The sequence below is a fragment of the Gavialis gangeticus genome, unplaced genomic scaffold (genome assembly GCF_001723915.1).
Source record: "Gavialis gangeticus isolate Ggan-Ray unplaced genomic scaffold, GavGan_comp1, whole genome shotgun sequence".
In the NCBI taxonomy this organism is placed as follows: domain Eukaryota; kingdom Metazoa; phylum Chordata; order Crocodylia; family Gavialidae; genus Gavialis; species Gavialis gangeticus.
The window spans coordinates 1601073-1622468 of NW_017729013.1; the positions used below are offsets into that span (position 1 = coordinate 1601073).

Below are 21396 nucleotides of genomic sequence, written 5' to 3' on the forward strand. Positions count from 1 at the left end.
CCCCCCCCCCCCCAACCTCCCCAAATATCAAGAAACATGCTGGAAGCTCCGTGTCAATTATTTTCTGCATGTAATTGTTCAAATAAAGTCACATGTGTCAAAACGACTTCCCACAAATGGTTCACATCATGATCCAGGTCTGATACCATTATAACATAATACCCAACATTTTTATAGTGTATGGCACCAGGGTATGTTTGCTACTGGAATATACATCATATATCCAATACACACGTCAATAAGGTGATGAAAAGCTTCTAAACCGCAGAGCTGGGATTCCAGTTGTAAACTTCCCAATGTTGAAAGATATTCAGAAGTGTCTGGTACCTCCTTTGTCCACATATAATAGTCCATTTTTAGGAGAACATTGTCAGTATAGCACATATAATATGCTTCCGTACGAGTAACTGACATGTATTTTATTGCTACAGCTGTGAAGCTGGGAGGCAAATTCCTACATATCAATGTCCAATGCTATGCTGCTTAGGCAGACCCCTTTACTCATGATTAGGCTGCATAGCACAGCAGCTGAAATAAAATATGTTACAGATCACTTTACAATCTTCTGTTGGTCAGCTTTCATTGAGTATGCGTGTGTGCATACCTGCTTGCAGGCTCAAGATTGTTCTAATTTTTTTAAATTCAGTCAAATCCAACTTTTTCTTCATCCCTGTTAATGTACTGCTGCATATACATTACCCCTCACAATCTTCAAATCTCAGTAGAAAAGCAACATCCTTACATTTCCTACTACTTGTGGTAATGCAAATCATTCCACGGCAAACTTATCGATTTGAAAGCAGCTCAATTCACTTGCTCTTCAGAAGTATCAAGTTTACCTAGGAAATAAATTGATTCCTATTTGTTGTTGTAAAAATTATGAACATGCTTAAAAGAAAGCAAACCTTCAGACTGCTATTCATGCTGCACTTCGCTAATCATGGTATATTCTTTGATTGCTTGTTTTAGTTTGTATTTTGCCGATTCAGTTGCACGTCTTCTTGTAAAAAGGGATTATCAGTATTAAATCAATTCTGTCTACACTACAAAGGAGAATGAAAAGCAGACCATTTTTTCCAATACAAACAGTCTGCAAAGGTAGAAGGCAGGATAATACACTAGCAGTTTAAGGCTTGAAAATTCAGAACAAAATAATTCAGGTGAACAACATATTTCTGAACCTTTCATAGACATTGGGGCTGGAAGGGACCTGGGAAGATCATCAAGTCCAGTTCCACCCCCCCGAAGGGGCAGGAAGTCAGCTGGGGTCAGAGGATCCCAGCAACATAAGCGTCCAAACGCTTCTTGAAAGAGTCCAGAGTAGGTGCTAGCACCATCTCTGGCGGGAGTCTATTCCAGGCCTTGGGGGCACAGACTGTAAAGAAGTTTTTCCTTATGCCCAGCCTAAAACGGTCTTGGAGAAGTTAGTGAACGTTGGACCTTGTCATCCGTAGGGGCACTCTGGTGAACAGGCGTTCCCCTAGATCCCGATGTACACCCCTTATGTATTTATAGGCTGCCACGAGGTCCCCCCCCGAGCCTGCGCTTTTCCAGGCTGAGGAGTCCCATGGCTCGCGGCCTCTCTTCATAAGGCCTGTTCTCTTGCCCTCTGATCATGCGCGTGGCTCTCCTCTGGGCTCTCTCAAGTTTCTCCTCATCCTTCTTGAATTGTGGAGCCCAGAATTGGATGCAGTACTCCAGCTGCGGCCTCACCAAAGCTCAGTACAGCGGGAGGATGACATCCTGAGATTCACTTGAGAAGCATCTACGGATGCAAACCAGAGTTTTGTTTGCTTTACCAGCTGTCACATCGCATTGATGGCTCGTGTTCATCTTGCAGTCAATCATGACCCCTCAAGTCCCTTTCGGCCGTGGTGCTGGTGAGCGTAGCACTGCTGAGCCTATAAGCATGCTGCAGGTCCCAACTCTCCCGAGGTGGAGTACCTTGTATTTTTCCGTACTGATGACATCAGGTTTATATCCACCCACTTACTAAGCCTATCCAGGTCAGCCTGCATCACCAGCCTAATCTTGGGTGTGGAAGCTCTACCCCAAAGTTTAGTGTCATCAGCAAACTTGGCCAGTCCACTTCTGATACCAGTGTCCACATCGTTAATAAAGACATTAAAGAGAACAGGTCCAAGGACAGAGCCTTGGGGCACGCCACTGGTCACAGAGCACCATGACGATTCACCTCCATCGACTACCATTCTCTGGGTCTGACCTCAGAGCCAACTCCCCAGCCATCAGACTGTGAGGTAGCCAAGGCTGCAGTTGACCAATTTTTGCACGAGGGGATCATGGGGTACCAGGTCAAAGGCTTTTTTAAAAGTACAGATACATGATGTCAATCTCTTCTCCCTAGTCTAGGTGATATGTGACCTGATCATAGAAGGAGATGAGATTGGTCAGGCAAGACCTACCCGCAACAAACTCATGCTGGCTGTCCCTCAGGATGTTGCCGTCAGCCAGCTTGCCTAGTATGGTCTCCGATAATTTTTTCCAAAATCTTTCCAGGGACTGAGGACAAGCTGATTGGCCTGTAGTTCCCCAGATGTACTTTCCTCCCTTTCTTGAAGATAGGCACATCGGCCTTCTTCCAATCTTTGGGTACTTCACCTGAGTGCCATGAATTCTTGAATATCCTTGCCAGTGCCTGGGCTATGATGCCTGCCAGCTCCTTAAGTACTCTGGGGTGCAATCTGTCATGACCAGCTGACTTGAAGGTGTCCAGCCTCTCAAGATGCTTCTTTACAAGGTCTACACTGATGCTAGGTATCAATTCACCCTCACCCTGGCCATCCCACATCATGTTAGGCAGGGCAGTCCCTGTGGCTGCCAAAGCAAAGCATCCATTAAGCAGGCTGGCTTTTTCCTGGGTGTCAGTTGTTAGTTGTCCCATTTGGTTTAGCAGGGGCCCAATGTTGTCCTTCCTTTTCTTCTGACTCCCCACATATCTGAAAAAGGACTTTTTATTGTCTTTGATACATGTAGCCAGTTGGAGTTTGGTTGCAGCCTTGGCTTTCCTGGTTCATTCTCTACAGGTGCAGACCAGGGCAGAATACTCCTTAGTGGTGATTTCTGTCTTCCATCCTTTATAAGCCCCTCTTTTTAGATGTAGGAGGTCCACGAGTTCCCTGCTGAGCCAAGGGAGTTGCTGTGCCCTTTTGCTACCTTTCCTCTGAGATGGAATGGACATCCCTTGTGCTTTCAGGATCGCTCCCTTAAGGAGCAACCACTCCTCTTGGACTCCCCTCCCTGTCGAATCATGACCCCTTAGGGCCTTGCCAACAAGCTTCCTGAGCTTATTGAAGTCAGCTTTCCTAAAGTGGAGGATTTCTGCATTGCTGACTGACTTGCCAGCTTTCAGATGGATAGTAGAAGTGATCAGCTCATGGTCACTGTTTCCCAGCTTTCCGCTGATCCTTAGGCGGCTGACTAGATCATCCTCTTTTGCCAGTACCAGGTCCAGCAGCGCTTTACCTCGTGTCGGTTCATAGACTTCTTGAGTCAGGTAGAGCTTGTCCACACACGTGAGGAAGCTTTGTGACCATTTGAATTTGGCCAAATGCTCTTCCCATGAGTTTTCTGGGTAGTTGAAGACTCCCGTGACAACCATGCACCGAGAGCTTGCGTCCTCATGGAAAGCACAACAGTCTTGAAGAATCTTGTGTGCTCCCTAGCAAGTGTTATAAGGAAAATGGATTAGAGCTTTAAATACAATGTATTTGACAACTTTGCCCATGAAATCTGCATCTTCAAATATGTGTTTTATTTCTAACAACAAGTATTGCTTCTTCAAACTTGTTATGCTATGTATCATAAATTAAGAAATTGCTGAAGATATGCACGACACTTTACATATATATGCATAAGGACCATTTTAAAACATTCATGGTTTACCAAATAGAAGCAGTCATGTTCTATCAAGAAATGATTCACTGAGAAAGTTGTAAAAACAAAATGTACAGAAAAGGATTTATTTTTTTAACTTTTTTCATACTCAAGATAGGAAAGCAAGTAGACATTAATAATGTAAGCATTAAAATAATTATCAATTACTCACTGCCCCTGCATGTATATATTGTACACACACACTTTGCTAATGTTAAGTATTTAAAAAACACATGGAGAATTGCTGAAACTTGCAGATTGGGGGCTAAATGAACTAGGAACATTTTCTTAAAAAAGCAGAACTAATGCATCAAAAAGTGTACCTTGTTCATTTTTTTTTGCACATAGAGGTTAGCTGCAATTATTTATGATAATACAAATGTTTGCCTTCATGCTCTGAATTCATCAAAACACAGAGCATGTGATTAAGCGCATCATGATCCCATAGTCAGCAAGGATGGAATTTAGCTGAATCAGGAACTATGTTAGTAAATTTTCTATAATATATTTTGTAAAAGTAACATTTTTTAAATAATATACCAGTTCATTGCAGCATCATGTTACTAAATCTTTAAGGCTGCTGACAGACATTAAAGGCGTGATGGGATTGCATGTGTGATCCCAACAACTGTACCTCATGCCATGCCACTTGTGCATGGCAGGAAGTGTGATTGTGGGATCAGGGATCAGATCCCAATATTGCTATATTTCCAGTAGAAAGGGAGCCTAGGATCAGAATCACAGGCTCCCCCTCCACTGGCAAGGAGCAATCTTAGCTATGCTCCTCGATGAGCTTATCGGTGCTCACAGCCTCACAGAAAGCACGAGAGTCTCGAAGGCTCTTGTGTTCTCCTTAGGCTGGGAGCACTGGCCACATGTTCAATTTAAGACGCTATGAGAACCAGCCATAAAATTATTACACTATATATATATATATATATATATATAAAATATTAAAAATATTTTGTGTAATAACTTTGTGACTTATTCTACATAATCATGCCATTAACTGAATGACTGTGTGGCCGGGTCACTACTTAAGATGTGATTAACCAGTTTTCTATGTTGTTCAAACCAGTTAATCACTTACGTGTAATGTCTGTCATGGGCCTAAGCAGCAGCAAAAACTGTTTTGTTGTTGTTTTTAGTGAGAGTGCAGACAGAAAAACCAACAGTTATTGTTATCTACTGAAAGAAAATCAGGCAGAAGGTAGAGCACCAACTGCTTCAGAGAGGCATGAGGTTTTGTAGGCAGCAACCTACTTCATCAGACTCTATGACTAATGTGCCACCCTGCCCTACCTTCTGCCTTCAAATAAACATGGCTAACCACCTCTCTGAAAGAAAATCTGTTTATTATATGCACATATAAGTGTATGTGGCAGTGAAAAAAAAATCAATGGCTACATAAAACTTCAAGGTTACTGCCAATGCTGCACCTCATGATCTCAGATAATTCCATAAAAGTAGCGAAAATAGACTCTATTCGTTCAAAATCAGTCCCATACCAACAAAGGCAGAGAAGAGTCTCCAGCACTTTTCAGCAGTACAAGGCTTATGACACACATTTAATGCACCGATTACACTGTATTTGGATATATGCATTAAATTGTCATTGGAGATGAACTTTCACTTTGCAACAACAACATTTTTTTTTTAGTTTTAACTTTTCTCTTACCTGTCACCGTATTAAATTTTCTATTTGCGAAAAGTATTAAAAACCCCAAACTGGAAATTTCTTTTTGTAATGTGCTGATCTTTAAATCCTATTCTTTTTTAATAGAGCTATGTAAAATTTCAAATAAAAAGAGCTCATTATCCTAGTGTATATCTATATCCATGTAGCTGATGTTGAACAGTATATAGTCCAAAGGCGCGCACACACAAAAAAGCAGGTGATACCCACAAACTGCTGAGCTTAATCAGTAATAAGCACTCTTAGAGAACTTTTTGTGTGTTGTTCAAACACGAGTCTTGAAAATTTAACAACATACTCTGCACACACAAAAGTTCTGTACACTTAAGAAAAAAAAAGATAATGCAATAGTAGCACTTATTTAATAACAAGCTTTAATTTGCTTCAGTTCTGCTGAGCCAACGTGGCATTATATGAGCAAGATGTATTCTCTGCCTCATGCATAATCAACAAAAGAATCAGTGAAGTTCTAATTGCAGCATCTTCATTTAAGAGGCAGAAAGAGAACACATATATTTGCAGATTCAAGCCTGGGTTTGCATGTGTAAATGAGGGCATAATTTACTCTTCAGAATCTTAATTACTGGTGATGATGCAGAAGGAGGAAAGAATCCAGACTGATTTTCACATCTCAGGTTGAGATTGTAGGGTGATCTTTTAGAAAGAGTCTTTGGAGCCTCTTTCAAACCTAATCTGGAATTCAAAGAGAAGGAATGAATATAAAAAAATGGCAATGCTATTTTTAGTCACTTTGCACAGTACAAGCATGGGCCAGATCCTTCATCAGCATTGACTAAAATAGAACTAAGTCTGTAATGTAGTAGACAAGCTTGTATGTCTCAGCACAGGTCTAAAGGAATATGGTGGGGAACAGCACCTATCAGAACTGAGAAGGCAGGGAAATGTTTCTGGTAGCAATAAGCCTTTGAATAACAAAATTAATGTATTCTTGCTGATGCCCAAACAGCTCCTGAAAATACCTAAATTGGTTGAACGTAAGGTGACATTTTTATGGCTTTTGCCATGGCAGCCTCATCTACCCAAGTACTTGGGCGGAGGATCTTGATTTTGCTGTAACTGAATGTTTGACCCTTGAAGATACAGAGGTCTTATTTGTACGGCTTCAGCGATAATCAAATAGGATTCTACATTCTTTAAATTCTGTGGTGGCTTCCCCCTTATTAGGCTGTCCTGCTCTTCTTGCAAATCTGTTGACTATATTTGTACAGAAAAAATCACTACACCCTATAGTACTTCTGTGGACCAGGATTTGCATGTAGGGTGGCTCAAAACCATCAAAAGTGTTTACAAAATGTCATGTTCAATCAAGATAGAAAGGATGTTCTTGACCTGCATTGTTCGAGATGAACAGTGATGATTGCCAAGAAATGACCCTGAAGCTTCATTTCCTGTCAAACACTGTCCTTGCATTTTGACTAACATAGGAAAAAAGAGCACTGTCTTTCTCCTCACCTCATCTTATCAACACTGGCTAACACCCTGAACTGCGACGCATGGGTGGGATTGGACTAAGTAACTGGCACAGTGTCACAAATGTGTAAACAGAAGCGTTCCATTTTCTACGGAAATTGAGGAAATTGCCAGCAAAGAGCACTTTTACGTGCAACACCAATGCCCATAGGTCTGTGGGCAAATATACCAGAAATAAATGGCCCAGAGGAGCCCGTGCTCTTGCAAAGATAACAGGCAAAAGCACTTTGTTGCAACTACAGGAACTTGTACATTTTGTCCTTTAAACAGAAAAGAAGATACCAAGATACGTTGGTATCTTAATGCAGAGGAAAAACAAGGATTACATAAAGAAATGTAAAAATTCAGTCCCAAGTTTCATCCACAATGAGCAAATAAAAGTTTGCTTGGAGCACATATAATTGCATGCAGTTACATCCTGGTTCCTTTTTCATGTCCTTGTGTAACAAGGTATTTAGCAAAATTTGCAGATTCGGCCTCAAACTTACAACCTCTGGGCTATCAACTGTGTGCTTTAGCACCTACACCACCCCAGCACCCTGTTTTTGCATGGGGTTGCACCCGTGGGGGTGGCAAGGTCATGCCCCCAGAGGTGTGGCCAGAACTGCCTCCTGGGCAGTAAAGTCTGGGGGCAGAAAGTCTATCTACGGAGAACAGGAATGTCGGGGGGGGAAATGCTGCATCCTGGGATGCTGAAGAACTGCAACTTGAGCAGCTCATCTGTGGGGAGTGGTCACACATTAATGGAACATGAGCTGGGTTACATGCATCAGAGGGATCCTGCCCTGGAGTGGTGTAACTTTAAGTTGCCTAACGTGTGCTTAAAACCAGTTTCAGGGGCTGATGTGTGGGCAATCCAGGGGTTAAGAGCTCCAGGAGCTGCCTAAAATTAACGTGCAACAAGGCCCTTACTGAAGATGGTTTCAAAACAAGCTCTCAAGAGAGCTTGATATACAGCATCATCCATTTCCTTTTTTTAATTTTACGATAATTAATCCCACAATAAACACTGGTATACGCAGCATCAGTCTTGGTAGATCTATGCAACACCTACTGCAACGTGTTTCAGCTTCACAAGGATAGCAGCTTGAACAAAAGAGTTCACCTGAACCTCACAAACTGTCGCTCTCTTCCTCCATCTCCCACGTGGAGAAATGCCTGGAGGCAAGGGCTGTAATAAAGCCTACAAGAAAAAAGCATTTGAGGCCAGATGGTACCAAGAGCCCAATTATCCCACTTATCAGGGAAAACAGCCACAGAAATTAACTGGTGACTCAGAATCAGGTTGAGAATAGAGGGTAATAGTGGTGAGTCAAACCCTGAACCTGCCGCTGAGAACCATTATACTAATTAGGGCCGCAAATATTCCACTGGACATTTTTGAGCAATAACTGAGTGAGGAGCTAGCTCTCCTACCCATTCCACTCAAAGCCATGTGGGCTGCCAGCAAACATTAGCTCAACCAGCTGCATGCTGGAATAAATGCAAGTCTTACGTAGCACTCCTGAGCTCTCTCCTAGAAACACTCATGGAAGCAGGTAGGTGGAGGGGTGTAAAGAGAAAAGAAAAAAAGGAGGTTATATGATCTAGCCTTGCTGATCTAGCTTTTTCCTTCCCTTTGTTACGTTTCTCATCAGGTTGACAAGTGCTCAGGCATTCTCTACAACAGGAATGGGTCACCATCTCTCATGTTGTTCCCATACTGCAGTCCCAACACTTGTCTGCGTTATTCTCCTTAAATCTAGTCTTCAATCCCATAATTGAAAACCATAAGGCAGCAGTGAATTAGAACGCAGTAAGATTCCAGAAAAGGAGCAGACCTTTCTATGAATAACAGGCATGCCATAGTTATATTAGATGCAATTTAAAAAAAAACAAAGAAAACATTTGAAACATACCCAATGATGGGCAGATAATTTCGTAGTTGAGCTTCCTCTGAAGCTTCAGGCAATGAATGACGTTGGAGACAGGACACTGGACTGGGTGGGCTACTATTCTGATCCAATACATCCAACCCTATTTTTCAAATAGATTTAGGAGTGCCATGGACCATTACAATGTTCAGTCATCACAGGGCCACAGCATAAAGCTCAAGGGCACAAATCTACCATTACAATGGGAACACTAGTGGCCTGCCTGCTTGCCACATAAATGTGCTTTACTTTTGATAAAAAATAAAGCATGCACAAGTCTTTTCCCTGTCCTCTCATCTCCCTTCACAGATGAGTAGAAATTGCACCTTGAGTTTATCAGCAAGAAAACCTGCAGCTGATCAGCTTTGTCCTTCACCTTCAGTTGCACACAGCGAAAAACATACAAAGAGAGAATATCTCTGATCTGCATTTCAGAGCTTGGTGGGTCACATGTAGCCCGTGGGTAGCACAGTAAGCAGTTCTGGTATACAGACAGAGATTGTTTCTAGGCAGAAGAGGAGGTTGCAAGGAAATCTCATCTTATGTCAAAGATGTAAATGAACTGAATGTCCAAGCCCAAGCATTGCTAGTTGGCATCAAAACTATCCATGTTCTTATTTGATGTAATGAGTCATATCACTGTTCAGTGTCAGAGTTTGAACCTCAGACCTTAAGCACCAAAAAACCTGACACTCTCCTACTTGAGCCCAAAGAATACCTCGGTCAGCTGTCAGCATCAATACATTGTTCTTCTGTTTGGGGACACAACCTGCATTTTAAATCATAGTGCATTGGCAAGACCAGCAGCTTCTGCCCCAGAGGCGACTAGATCGAAAGAACCAGTGCTGCAAAAGGCCACGAGTGACGTTTTACAAGCAGAACTATCTAATTTGGATTACACCAGTGATTTACCAAAAGCCAAAGCATCTTTCTTGCAGAGGAAGTGCCAGACTAAAAACCTGAACCCAAGCTCCCCAAACTAAGGAAAGTTCAGCTCTGGCCCTGAGCAACTTTCATTCAGGAATACGGCATTCCCTTATTTGTTATCTTTATAAAGGTGCAAATCTACCCAGCCTTCTGGGAAGAAAGATCCAGATCAAGAGACTCTGAACAGAAAGCCTTGCTGGGCAACATATTAACATTTTGAGTCTGTGGGTACTATAAATGCCAAGTAGTTTCTATCTGAGCCAATACGTTTTCACAGTTATATTTAAAATTAATACATGCTTTGTAATGCTCATCAGCCAGAGGGTTTTCAACAGTTTTCTTACTAACGCAGCAATTTTAAATCCATTTAGACTAATTTCCTTTGACTTGAATCTATTTTAATCAGAAACCAGGATACTCAACTTAAATGATTTGTATAAAACCCTTCATAAAATTGCAATAAAACTTCATCCACAAAATAGAGAATAGATCTGGGAATAAGTAGGAGAACGCAAACTATCCAGATCCTTTAGCAAAGGCATACCCATACAAAATGGCCACCTAAAATGTAAAGATAGTCCAACCCTGAAGAAACATGAGCAAAAAGGGCATTTATACATGCTCTGAGGTTGGGGGGTGTTGGGGAGGGAAGAGGGCAATTTAATTAGAGCGGCTGAGAGCCACTCTAATTAAAGTGCCCATAGTGTCACATGTATGCGGCAGTGGGGGGTGATTCAACTAAAACTCATTCAACATTTTGAAGTGCGGGGATGCTGAATAAACATGACACGGAGTCAGAGCACACATGCAGCACATGTATAGGTGCCCAAATAGATTACTGAATTACTCATAATATACAAGAGACACTTACAAAAATACACTAAAATTTCCTTTCAGAAACCACCTCCTCCCCTTAAACCATGCATGCATAACAAAACAAAACAAAACAAAACAAAAAAAAAAAAGAAAGAAAGAAAGAAAGAAAGAAAGATATGGAATAACATTCTCCAAACGAAACTAACAATATAATGGTAAGGTAAAAATACAGGAATGAGTCCACCCTGGCCACACACCATAAAGATCACAGTAAAACATAAATTCCCAAACTCATCTCACAAATTAGGGCCAGTAATGCTAAAGGGCAGAGTTGCGGATGAGGAAGTGTGAATAAGAAGCAAAAACTTGGATAACTGTAAGAAAAAGTCCTGTCCTGAGGATTGCTCTTTGTAGTAGGATTTTCAAACCAGGTAGTCAGAGATACAAATGTTCTGGTTTGTACCTGCCATTCATTTTACTCAGATTTCTAAGTCTGAGTAAAATGAATGGCTGGTACAAATGAACTGTAAATTAGACCAGGAAAAATGGCACCAACCTCTTTGAAAATCCTTTCAAACATTTCCGCTGGCCATGGTGGGGAGAGTAGAGACCATTTGGTGGGTTTTACTGAAACTTATGCAGCATACTGGCAAATAAGAGACTACAACTTTTCATGCCATTAGCAACTTAACCATTTACCAGTGTGTATTACATGTTTATCCTTCTCTTTATTCATTATTATCTGTGGTTTACAGATACCAAGCAATATCCTTGTCAATGGCCTAATGACAGAGCAAGTGGGCATGCATCTTTGGGAATCTGTATCTTCCTAGCTGCATTTCATCACAGCCTTCAGTCACGTTACTGACCTATTGAATTTGATGCTTCCTATTGCAAGGAATATTCCTGAAACCCATATCTATAATTCAGCTTCATACAAATAAACTTGCAGCAATGTATTTTCCCAAACTCTTAGCAAAACGATTTGTCATTTCACTTGGCAACTGTTCTCCATCTTATCATTATAATCTTAAAGGCGATCAGGAAGAAAAAAAAAAGTACGTTGTTATTAAGAGATATTTGGAGCCAGACCCAGGTCTTAACGCAGACTTAAGCCATCTAAGTTCAATATTGCAATCCAAACAGCCCCTGTTCAAGAGCAGCCTAACCAAAGAAGGAGCCCCTTGCTTTGTTGTTTTGAGTGGAAAGTTTCAGTTACCTGCAGTTCTCTGTCGGCGCAAGCCTGGAACTGCATAACATGGGCAGCGAGCAACTTAGCTCCCACTTCAGCCCCGCGGTCTAGGTAGAACATCCAAGCTTACCAAAATGCCAAGCAGATGCATTCAAAAGGATGCCTGATGCATTGTGACAGTGGTGAGTTCAGCCCAAAGCACAACAGCCACAGATACTTTCATTCAAAAATGTCTGGGGGAAGAGATGGTGGTGCTGGTGCCTGCCTTTTATTACAACAGCCTGGAGACTAATGCACTCACTAGGAAGTAGGAGACCTCTGGGTTTTGGATTGCACTCTGGGGGCCGTGTCCCTACAGGCACTGAAATCAGCAGCTAAGTCCTTTCTTGAGATCTGGCCCTTTGAGCACCCATGCAGAAGTGGCATTCTTTATGAGTACATTGGTAGCACAGCAACGTGACTACGGAGCCTACGCATGACATTGAGTGTAAAGGAAACACCGGAAGACCTTAAACTGCATGGAATGCCTTTTTGACCCACATTTCAGGGGTTTTTTTACCCTTTCCTCCCCGCCCCCGCGCCCACCACACAAGAATGTCCTTGAACTACTGCCATAAACTGGGGGAGGGAGCAAGATGACAGCTACCTGAGAGGCAAAGACAAATGGGTGTTTTACACAGTAAACCTCAAGTAAAAGTGTTAAAGACAGAATCGACATGGCCTTGGGTTCATTTATTGTCCCCTCATTCTCCGGGCTAACAGAGTCAGGGAATGCAGAAAAGGAAGACCGCTCATCTGTCCATCTGGGTGCGACTTCCAAGTATCTCTCCCTCTCCTCAATTGCAACACCTCTGGGTTTGCAATTCTGAACTGGCACCAAAGGCAGTCCTATTAGACTGACTCATAAGGACAGCATGGGATAATGTACAGGGCAACAGGATATTCCCAGAAGTCTAAAAGGAATATTAGGCATCTGTTAGAAGAAGAGTGAGGACCCTCTGTGCACTTCTATAAAGTAGTCAGCCTTTGTGAAAGAATTCTCTATCGGATACATTAGGGGATAGTGGTCTGCCGCCTCAAATTATGACCACACAAAATAATACATTACTCAAATAAAGCAAGCATCCTCTGGTAAGCTCTCTCTCTCTCAAGCTATTTTGGCTTAAATCTAGCTAACAAAGTTGTTCACTATTGAGCAACATGGCCTTCATATAAATGAAGTGGGAAGGGAAAAAGCACTGAGAGCATGAAGGATATCAACAAGTCTGGCTTATCGCTTATACCTGTTGGTGTATGATGCTGATATCTCAATACAGCAAGAAGCTACTTACTTGGTTGGGCGATAATCTGGGATGGAACGATCCAGTGAAATTTTCTCACTGAGGTAGGAATTATAGCCGTATTTCTCGTGGGGTCCCTTTGCTTTCTCCTCCTCCTCAGGGGAAAGGGTGGCAGGAAGCCCACCTTTGCCACGCCCACCATAACCTTCAATGAGGCCAAGCGACTTAGACAAACCTGAGGAAAGACAAACCAGAAATCAGTGTTAGATGAACAAATTCACTGCAGATTCATCAAAAACATAGTATCAAAAACTAAACACAATTTTCCTGGGAACTTGGGTTTATTTTGCAAGATTTTGAAATTCTGACTTTTCAGCCCATTGTGGAATAAAAACTTTTTCAAATTTTGACATTTTCCCCCAGGGCAGCTCTCCCATCACTAGCCAACTGACAATCCATCCCAGGGATCTGTGCATCTACTCAGTTCTTAGGGAGGTTATGGTTATTTATGCCTACTTCCCTTTCTCAGTGAGGTAATTACATGTAAGGTTAGATGTCCCCAGGAGGAGAATAGAATGAACAAGGAATAAGAATAGAAAAAGGCTGGGGAACTGCCAACTGAACGAATTTTTGCTTAGTATGAACGCTGCACAGCATACAAATGCTGTGGATTTAAAAACAATTTCCCTTTCTAGGTTTCTTATCTTTTAAAGTCTAACATACTTACACCTTTATCAAATGGAATTATTTATTTATATCTGTCTAGCTCTACAAAATATGGCTCAAGAATGAATTGTTGAAAATAGTTCTAGTAATTATAATGGTGGTGACTGTCGGAAGTCAAGGTAAGGCCTAATACTTTTCATTGGTGGAGATTCATGTTTCTTTCTGAGGACTGATTAAAACAAAAACCTTAGGTAGTTCCCTCTGCCACAAAAATGAAGAGAACTCTGGAAAACTGGGTAGATATCCAATAAGATATCGAAATGTTATAAAGATCATGAGAGAATGACAAAAGGCAGTTGATGGCACAGTCTTCCCCCTTAGAGATCACAGAATCATAGAAGTAGGGTCAGAAGGGACCTTGCAGATCTTCAAGTCTGACCCCCCGCCTGGGCGGGAGAATCATGTTAATTATAGGGTTACCATATGTCCAGGTTTTCCTGGATATGTCTTTTTTTTGGGTCCTCCCATCTCCATGCAGGAGGTTTGTTTAAATGTCAACAAATGTCCAGGATTTGGGATTTTGCTCCGCTCAGCATCAAAGTATTCCCTGGCACTGCGCTGCAGCAGGGCAGAGGAGGTGCCTGCCTCCAGCAGGGGAAGGGCAGCAGGGAGCTGCATGGCCAGGCTGCATCGGTGCCTGTGCTCACAGGGGCAGGGCAGATGGGAAATGCTTGCAGGGCTAGGGGGAGCCAGGGACTGCTGGTTGGGAGTGAGGGGCACTGGCAGGGGTGGAGGGTGGGGGAATAGGGGCTGGAGGTCAGGAGTGAGGGGCACCGGAAGGGCTGGGGGGGCTGTAGTTTGGGAGTGAGGGGCACCAGGGAAGGTGGGGAACTGTGGGTTGGGAGCACAGGCACTGCCAGGGGGCTGTGGGTTGGGAGCGAAGGGCGTCAGCACGGTCTGGGGGGCAGGGGACTATGGGTCAGGATTCAGGGGCGGGGCAGGACAGGGCACAGGCCCATCACTGCCTCCCCCACAATTATATTACCCTCCCCCCTACCCCATCATCTGTCCTCTTTTTTGAAACTGGAAATGTGGTAACCCTTAAATTCACAGCCCAAATAGCCACAAACTCAAGTTTCAACAGAATTCCAGACAGAGTGGAGTTCACAAGAGAAAAACAATTCTATTTTGTGGCAACTTCTAAGATTTAAATTGGAATTGGTTCATGTTGGAACCAACCCTAAATCTTTCACATGTTCTTTGAAAAGCAAAATTCTGCCAAAACGCCAGTCTTTGAATTGAAATCTGATCTCTTTGTTTCAGGAAGGGAAGGTATATGGCACGGTGGAGTCAGAGTGGAGGAAAAGCAAGTTGTAGGGATGAAAATCACTGCTTCATGTTCCAGAGTGAGAGAAAATAACTTCAGAATTATAGCAAAACCAATATGCTTTAAAAAACAGTATCTTTCAGTGAAATTTAATTCATCATTACCAGCTTTCATGATTTTGTCACGAAGCTCGTGTTATCATGTTAAAACAGAAGGCAAGCCAAAGAGTTCGTTATTAAAAAAAATCAGGATTTTTATGCTCATGTCTTATTTTGGGGGCCTGAGTCATATCTGAATGCCTTGCATGAGTAATTGTACCCAGAGTCACACAAGCTGTATTAGGATATGCTGGACCACGTTCTGATCTCAGTTGCACCTGGGCAAGTACAGAATAGCTTCCCTGATTCATAGGTGTACTCTAGATTTATACCATCCTAAGACAGAGATGAATTTGGCTCCATTATTTTAATTCATTCTCCTTCACTCTGTTCATGAAATGTCTCTACCAAGAGCTATCAGTTATGAGTGTGAAATTACTCTACTTTCTAACAGTGCTATTTCTTGGCTGGAAAGAAATAGCAGAGAGCTATGAAATACTCCCAAAATGTCTAGCATGCTCTTACTTTTATTACAGGTGCCTTAAGCTCCTGACAGTTCACTTTTAAAACTCAGAACCCGTAAGTTTGCTTATTTATATTTATTTTACAAATTTCTTTGTCCTTACTGCTTTTACCATTGCTGCTTTAAAAAAAACATATAGACATAAGAAGGGCTAAGAAGTAAGCTGTTTTTTTGGTTGTAGCCGTGTTGGTCTAAGGACATAGGCAGGCAAACTTCTTTGAGCAGATGTGATATGTTTTATTAGACCAACTGACTAGTTGGAAAAAATTGTCTTGGCTTTTTCCAACTACTCAGTTGGTCTAATAAAAGATAATCACACCTACTCAAAGAACCTTGCCGGCCTAATAGAAGTATGAGCTTTCTGTTCAAAGATGCTATGCTGAGGGTCAGTTCTCACTGTCTGGTGCAGTTGGATAATACTGACATATTGGATAATGACATGTTGACAGGAATTAAAGCATTGTCTGTGGTAGGGTTTCTTGGCAACCCTTTCCCGTTGTAGTTGCTGGTGCCAGGGTATCACATTAGTTGCAGGTCTATGACACAGTGTTAAAAATACTGGTGGCCCTGGGAACTGGTCCACATTAGCAGGCCCACTGCAGCTGGCACAGACATCTCTCCTGGCATTAACAGTGGTGGCACTTCATTGCTAAAGAAACCAGTTGTAGATAAGGTTTAAAGTCTTGCCAACATGTAGCTTCTCAGTCAACTATGGTGGATCTCCTCCCCCCGCCCCCTCCAAAAAAATGGTTAAGACATAACCTTCAATTCAGCATCTTTGAATAAAATGCTCACGCTGTCATGACCTCCTTTATTCCATGCAGACAAACACACCCGGGGCACATTGACATCCACCAGCTAAAACTATTCACTACTGCTTATTTTTGCATATGAATATTTCTGCATTGCTCCTTCTTGAGCACATGCTGTGACAATATATAGAGGTATACCCATGTCAAGCCATTCAACAGGTGAAAGAAATTAGTTAAACAATGCAATCATTTCACCCACAATGGGTCAAAGATCTGCAGCAAGCAAAAGACCTCTCTTTCAATGCTGTCCTATCAGAATATCAAAGGCACCCAGAGGTGTAGTCACAAAAATGAAAATTCCTGCATGTGATGTGACCATTTGGATCAATGTATTTTGCGCTGTGTAGGTCCACATTTCTTCCTCTAGTTTAGGCTGTCAGAAAAGATCATCATGCACCCAAAGTATCATTTTGTTTTAAGGTGTGTGAAACTTAGCAATAAGAAATGTTTGGCAGGGAAAAGTATTCACAGCCAAACTTCAATGGAAGGGGGAAAAAAGCAAAGTTTGTTTCCAATTGGCTTAGAAGATGCCTCAGGAAAGAGGGCTGAAAAGAATAGTTGGATGTGAAATCTGATCTAGCAAAACCTTAATTACACACTTTTATTTTACTTACTTAGATGTACAGATCTGTTAAAAAGGACTCCTCTCTATATTCACTGAGCACCTTTGACTTAACCCTTAAAAATATAACTGTACAGTTCCAGCCGAGTGCCCATGAAGCCCAACATCTTAAGAACTCAAACCCAACTCAAAACAGCTCTGTACAATTGTAGTTCCCTTCTCCTGTTTCAGTTCATTTCCAAATGTCTAATTGAAAAGACTTGGCTGCCATTATAAGTTTTATACAAGATTATAATGGACTAATCCTGTCCCCTCCTTTATTTGTGCTTCCCCCTTATCTTTGTTTTTCTGTCTCTTGTCTTTGGGGCAGGAGTTATTATTCTTTCTATTTGGTGTTTATATAGCCTCTAGCACAACAGGGTCCTACAGCCGGGCTCACTCTTGGTAATAAACTTGCTTGTAGCTTTAAGCACATGATTCTACTGGGGTAAATGGGATTACTTGCACGCTTAAAGTTACATGCTTAAAGCCATTGGGGACCCTCTGTCTGGGGCTCAAAGGACAAGCAGCCCCTTCGACCACCTTCAGGTTGCATAACACTGAGAAAGAATGAATCATTATACACTAATGGTCATATGGAAACATGGAAGGGTGAACCAGTTCTGACACCGATCGAACCAACATGAACCATTCACAAGATGGAAACCAAATCTTCATTCTTCTGGCCAGGCAGAAAGGCCAACACCTGCCAGAAGGGCTTTTTTATGCTTGTTCCATTCTTTTTTGTAAGTAATAAACACCCCTAGTTGCATGACAAGACCTGATTTTAGGAGATTTTTCAGTCGATTTTGCAAACTCAGGAGAGTCACATAGCTCGTGTAAGGCCCAGATGCTGAAGTGGACAAAACTTCTTACCATTTATGTGTGCAGCCCATCATTAACCTCCACTTATCCAAAGTGCCTCAAAATCTCGCAGAAGGCTAAAGGTTGGGATAAAAGGAGCATACCTCTCTGACACTGCAGCAATAAAAAAAATGCCTCTGCCTACATCTGTTAATATACGGGCCATTCCTGCTGAAAAGCCAGACATCAAATTCCCTAGGTGCTGAAAAAGCGTTAGTTTTCTTCAAGATGATATAAAAATTTAATCTCTACAGCAAAATTATTCCTGCACTGAGGACAGTTACAGTAAATATATTATTCTCCTCTTAAACTGGCAGTATATTTCATAAAGAGATGGCAGCTTCCTGGACCAGAGGAGGGTTCTGGTAAAGTGGAATATAATATAATACATAGCCTTCATTTTTAGTGTCCAGTCAAACAGACACCCCAGGCATAGTGAAACTGGGGAGAGTGTTTTCCTGTACTTCAGCATAACTGAAAGAAAATGTTAATTTCTGTTGTATAATGATTTAGTGAGGAAACTTCCTTCACTGAGAAGAAGGGTGCATTTGGAATAAAATGGCTCTTCCAGGTAGAGTTCTTGGCACCCCACGTATTGCAGGAGAAAGGCAGCAAATGGGGAATTTCCAGGGCAAGATGTTGTTGAATTGCAGCTTCAAGGATAGCACACATACAATGTCTGAAATGGTGAATCCCTCCCTCTAAAGAAGAAATAATGGAGAAGAAGAGATTCTCAAAGACTATAACTGAGCACTGAGCAAAGAGCAAGTGGAAAAAGCCAGAAAGAAACTTGAGCAGCAGTAAAGTAATGCAGCCCCATCCACCTGCAAAAAATGGAACCTGTAATACTCTGCTGTAAAGGACACTGAGTTTGGTTTTGAGATTCAAGTGATACCAGATGGCTTTTGGTTTGATGGAGAAAGTGCACGAATACTAAATAAAGTCCTTAATTGCTACAGGTTAAGCCACTGCTGCTATCCTGCCTGACCCCTTGCTGCGGAGGAAAGACTACAACAAAATGAATGTTCTTTGATGCCCATTCACAAACAGACAGAATATTATATATGAAAGGGCCAGATTTAACAGGGGTTTCCAGGAACAAAAAGAAACAGCAGACGCTTTTATAACTGCAGTTCACTGTCACGCTGAACACTTCTGAAAGGAGGACTAAGAAGACAGGATTCTTGTTGTTGTAAGAAACATCAAGTTATCAGCACAGCTTCAGTCAATCCTTGCTAAAGTGGGGAAAGGCAAAACCATAAAGAAATAGCAACGTGGCATATGCTAGTGACATAGGGAAGATTACAATGGATAATACTAATGAAGGAAGGAAGAAAAACAAAGACAAAAGGAGCCATCAGACTTCCTTTCCTATAACATACAAACAGTGCAGAATTAAGAGTGGGGGAGACTAAGAAACTTTCTCTGAAGGGAAGAGCAGAAAAGTGGTAGAATAAATGGTAACATATCAAGCCACAGATGGAAACAGTATGCAGCGAAAGAGGCACATGTCAGAGGAGGCACAAGAAAGGACATTTTTGCAATACCAGGCAGATCTCTGAGAAGAGTAGACCATCCACAGCAGAAACCCCCCAACATGTTCTTTATAATACCATTCGGAAAGATTTCAAATGACCAGAAAAGGGAACATAATAGGGTAAATGGTTTTAAGGAATGTGATGTTTGTATTATACAGCAAAGCATAAAGAAAATATATGTAAGCATTTGTAATGTTTAAGAGAGTTATCAAAGAGAACCAGAATGTGCTCCAGGGAGAAGACGGTAGGCCAAGAACTTGCAGGAAGTTAGCCCCCTCGTACAGTGTTTCTCAATCTGTGGGTTGCCACCTAGAAGTACCTGCAAGAATATTTCAAATGGTCATGATCAAGTGCCAGAAAAATGTGTGAAAACATGGGTTTCCCTTTGCAATCTGGCAAGGTTGTGGGAACAGCCCCAGCAGCCGAATGAAGTCAAGTGTATGGAGGGCAGGGGTTGGAGGGCCAGGGCTAGGGGACTATTGGGGTGAGGGGGGGCAGTGTGTGCGTGTGTGGAGGGGATGGGTGTAGGGGCAGGGGGCAGATGCCTGCTGGCACTGGGGGAAGGTGGCCAGGTACCGAGGCTGCAGCAGGGTAGGGGAGGCAGGGCGCTGTGGGTTAGGCATTGACAGGGCCAGGGGGGTGTGGGTCAGACCAAGCCATCTGTCTTTGCAAGTGGTCCTGGTACGAAAAAGGTTGAGAACCACTGCTCTACTAGTAGTTTCAAGAACAGCTGGTTTTGGTTATGTCATCATACCATGGATGTAAGGGAGTACATGATCAGCTATGGACAAGGACCGGCCCTTGCCACAAAGTCTGGATCTAAATTAACAAATTCCTCCAACAACTGAAGGTGTTTAAATTCTGGGGTTCAGTTCAGCCAGTCACAGAGACTAGAACTGAGTAAAAGTTTGAACCTGGTTACAAAGTGTGAGGATGTAAGGGTTCAGGAATTTGATTCATACATATGCTCCTCTAGCTACTACCAGAATAAAGACAGGATTTACCATAAGAACCAATCCAAAGTTGGAAGATGCCACAGACCTATTGGAACAGCCATGGTATCTGAAGCTCATGTCTCAAAAGATCTCACAAGCTAAGTAGGGTTGAACAGTCAGTCCTTCGATGGGAAACTTCCAAGGGAGGAGTGCTGAGTGAAGTGTTCTTGGTAATTTAATTAGAGATTTTTTTTTTCAAAGTTTGTACTGAAATGACTTGCTCCAGGGGATAACAGGCATCTCAAGGTGCCAAGTTTCAAATGAGGATGCAAACACAAATGCTGATCACTTATGGTCATTAAAGATGTAGGATTTTTTTCCCCAAGAGAATGATTTGGCTTAAAATTGATTAATTGCACCCTATACCCCCCATGTAGCTTCAAATGGATAAGGTATTTCCTTTGCTCTTGCTCTCAGTCACTGGTGTACTGTTGCTATATGGTGTTAACAGCTGCTACATTCCACTCCTAAGTGCCTAAATACCAGCTGTGAGCAAAGTGATTCCTGTAAATGGTATATAGCTTGTAAAGCTCTTCAGAATAAAATATGATGCAATAATCCACATCATTCAATCAGAAGGTACAAGATACACATACTTTGTAAGAAAGGATCTACAACTACAGTGAATGTACTGATATATGGAGGCTATTGCCAAATGGAGTGGCATGTGTACCATGATCAAATGACTGACAACACCAGCCACAAGATAATGCATGTGAAGCTGCCAAGGTGGATGAAGTGCATTAGCAGGAAGGCCAGACAG

General features: G+C 42.1%; 1 protein-coding gene across 2 annotated transcripts in view; it reads right to left on the reverse strand.

Annotated features, from left to right (window-relative positions):
* Positions 1 to 21396, reverse strand: part of WBSCR17 (Williams-Beuren syndrome chromosome region 17) — a 375733-nt gene that overhangs the window by 267912 nt on the left and 86425 nt on the right. For both annotated transcript variants that reach the window (XM_019511375.1, XM_019511374.1), the window contains exon 3: positions 13261 to 13444. In XM_019511375.1, coding sequence (XP_019366920.1) covers positions 13261 to 13444 — 184 coding nt within the window. The remainder of the gene's footprint in view (positions 1 to 13260; positions 13445 to 21396) is intronic.